The sequence below is a fragment of the Aphis gossypii genome, chromosome 1 (assembly GCF_020184175.1).
Source record: "Aphis gossypii isolate Hap1 chromosome 1, ASM2018417v2, whole genome shotgun sequence".
Lineage (NCBI taxonomy): Eukaryota > Metazoa > Arthropoda > Insecta > Hemiptera > Aphididae > Aphis > Aphis gossypii.
Genome location: NC_065530.1, coordinates 82,167,988 through 82,171,616, shown reverse-complemented (window position 1 = coordinate 82,171,616; position 3,629 = coordinate 82,167,988). Strand labels below are relative to the sequence as shown.

Here is a 3,629-nt window from a genome sequence, read left to right as displayed (position 1 = left end):
TGAATAAAAGAATATCTGTTGTCAATAACGATCGAGTACTATAATAAATAATCCAATATGACAATGTAATGAGTCGTAGCGTCGGACGTCGAATGTATCCATAAAAAAAAAAAAAAATCAAATAACAGCAAATAAGATATGGAGTGCGTCGAGGTGACGGAATTCGATTCAGACACCCAAACCGAGGAGCAGACGGAGCTTTTAGATGTGATGGTGCTTAAGACTTGCGGACAATTGGTGTTCGACTTGTTAAGGAGGTGCAGAAACAACGACGAGCCGTCAACAGACTGTGACAGCTGCGATACGATATCATCGTCGATCGGCACCGCAGACAATTGCGCGTCGTCGAATAATAGCATTAGAAGCATTGGAGAGACGTACCTCAATGTGATGATGGACCGCGCATTTGACATTATTTACGATGCGATGTCACACGATCTGGAAAAAGCCGAACGACATTATCAGGTGCCACCAAAACTTCAGCTGTACAATGAGCTGCGCAGTTTCGTGCACTATTATAAGTTACATCAAATCAACAGGTATTACTAATGATTAATATATACCTATTGTATAGCCTATTTAGCCTCTAGTCGTGTTTTCTTGAATTTGTTTTTCTAAATCATAATCTTACCAAACTCTCATTTCATAATCATTTAACCATATGTATATATATATATATTTTTTACTGCACTTATTTAAGTATCGGTGCGGTGGCCGAATTACGGCTAACGAGCCGAGCCGTATGTGGCTTTCGTCATAGGTAGGTACTTGCTTTTGTTATAAATTTTAATTTTTTTGTTAAGAGTTTATTAAAATTTATCAAATTATATAAAATGTATTCATAAACATTTTGGCTTTTAGTATAATATTGTATTTGTCTATATGGCTTGCGAATACGTTCATGTTGGCCACATCTAGTGCACCTATGCACACATACATACATATATACATATTATATGAATTAGTATTTATATTTATATGTTGAAATTACATTAAATGTTCATTCAACTTAACTTACATTATGAGATATTTTTTCTCTTTTCCAATGTACATAATATATACCTTTGAGGGGGCAGTCCAAGCCAATCTGCAATCATGCATATTATATACTCCATATTCGTTTAAAATTTGATATATTTTATCACAATAACGCAGCAATACAGAACTGGATGGCTAAATGAATTATTTTCGTTATGTAACACGTTTTCATTAGTATAGATGACCTTTTAAAATTATATTAATCATTCGTATCAGTTAATTTACTTTTTACTCATTTTTTAAATATTTATCTTATTGACTATGATGTATTATGACTTTATCGTTGGTTTTTATTATCAAACATAGTTATTTAGTTTATAGTAAATATATTATTATTTATTTATTTTAAATAAAAATATACATTCTTTAGGCCAATCATTGGTTACTATAATTTGTGGTATATTGAGTAAAATGTAAAATAAATAATTTAATTAATTTAATTTAAGTTCATCTATTTGAAATACCAAATTATAATATAAAGATCTTTGTATAATATACTATATATATATATATATATATATAAACACGTTCAATTTTATTTTGACTTATAATACCTAATAATTAATCCATTACAAATTAAAGATATGTTTTTGGAGATGAACCATACCGGGATTGGGGACTACACACTACGGATGCACTGACAAAGGTCCGAGAATGGCGTCTAAAATTTATCGATGAATCTAAAGTACCCAATGGTTTGATGGAATCTTACAAAATTGCAATTGCTAAAAACAAACTGCATCCATTTGATGTTGCAATGGTCGCATTTGCCGTTTTTGGTTTTTTACTGTAACCAATTTTTAATTATTTAAGTTTAGTTTTTTGACTTTATAATTTTGTGGTTGTATTTTGTTTTCAGAGGATACGATAGCGTTACTGATTACAACATTTTGTATATGTTTCGCAAAATTGAAGACATTTACAAACCGCTAACTTTTCAATATGTTCATAATTCCGTGCTGCGAAACATTAGGTTTTTTTTGGTAGATTACGCTTCAGCAGAAGATAAAACATTTTTTGAATCTTTGGCTGAAAATGCAGATATCATAGCTATGTTTAATTGGATATTTGATTTAATAGCTGAGCATCCCGAGGCCGTCGATAAATTTACTGTAAACCTATTCTCTGACGTCCAAAGTGCTGTAAGTCTAAATTACGACGTCAATGGAAAAAAAATAACTCCCAGCTATAAAATTAAGTTACAAATATTTTATCGATGGGTTACAAAGGAATTTTTCGATTTGCTGAGGTATATATTTATTTTATTTTTAATAATTGTACAAAAACAAAATAAAATTGTTAATCTTAAGTTATGATAAGTTTTTTTATTTTAAGACAGTGTGTACTTCAGAGTTGTTTTATATTATTTACGACTATTTGAATCTGTAAAAAAATTCAGAAAGTTCTTTAGATATTGATTATTTTTAGAAACTATGTTTTTCCCGTTTAAAGATACCTATATTTTACAGTAAAATAGTAAAGTATTAAATATTAGATATTATTCATGCGTTACACTGATAATTTTTATCCAGTAGTTATCAGGTAATTTAATTATGTTATTTTTATCAAAATATTTAGTGGTAAACTTCGAGATCGAATGTCATTATTGGATCACCACATCAAACAATGCCTATGCTGTTTAAGTGAAAGATCCTGGTTGACATTATTTGAAAACGTCTATGTGTACGCATTGAAATATTTCACATCGATCCTCAATGAATACAATTGTCCCGAACACGTGTTGCGGACTTTCCTTGATATGTGGAACGACGAAACGTTAAAGGATATTATCAGGTTTTGTGTAAATAAACAGATTGTTGACAACGCCTATCTAATGAATCGTGATAGCTCTACGGATTCGAACGAGAGCCTTGGATCGTCTTAGTATAATCAGAGCCGATTAGACAGAGTTGAATTGAAGAAATAAAGTAAAACTAATTGACGGACACGCTCTTACTATACAGAAATAAATTGTTATCCATACCATTTTATGATATAATATAATAAAAAATCGAACTTTTCATTTATATAAAAATATACATATAGTTGTAATACAGTAGTAATTATAGGTTGATCTACAACTCCAGTTCTCCATTCTACTCGCACTTTCTCTTAGGTCTTTAAAAGTTTTACTTCATGCATCGTTTTTAATCTGTCCTGTATAAGAGTTTCGAAGACCCTAAGTTCTCTTTCCGTCTATATCATGCATTCTATATAGTTATTGCAATTATATATATAGCTCTTTTGGATGGTGTCTAGGAGCATTTCAACCATTTTCAAACTCCTTGCTCCAAACGAATACGCTAATGTACTTTTTTTCTTCATAACAGTTCTACAATATATAAGCGTAATACTTTTTTGTTTGTTTTCGTCTCTAACCGACTTTTACCAACCGAACTCGTCTCCATAAGCCATTCTAATATTCAATTATTTATACTTAAAATACGCATTAACTTATTTTGAGCTTAAATTAATAATTATCATAGGACGTGCCGTCGTAGATAAGATGGCGAAAAAATATCCTATACTCGGAAATCTGACCAATGTGCAGATCGTGCTCTGTGTTCACGCCGTCTTGGTATAAAATTTAG

General features: G+C 30.7%; 1 protein-coding gene across 1 annotated transcript; it reads left to right on the top strand.

The window, feature by feature from the left end:
- LOC114129828 (uncharacterized) lies at window positions 1-3,077 on the top strand. Its single transcript, XM_027994673.2, has 4 exons — window positions 1-539; window positions 1,621-1,827; window positions 1,898-2,287; window positions 2,617-3,077. The coding sequence occupies exons 1-4, from the start codon at window positions 139-141 to the stop codon at window positions 2,921-2,923; spliced, it is 1,305 nt and encodes a 434-aa protein (XP_027850474.1). The 5' UTR covers window positions 1-138; the 3' UTR covers window positions 2,924-3,077.
- Window positions 3,078-3,629: the final 552 nt, after the last annotated feature.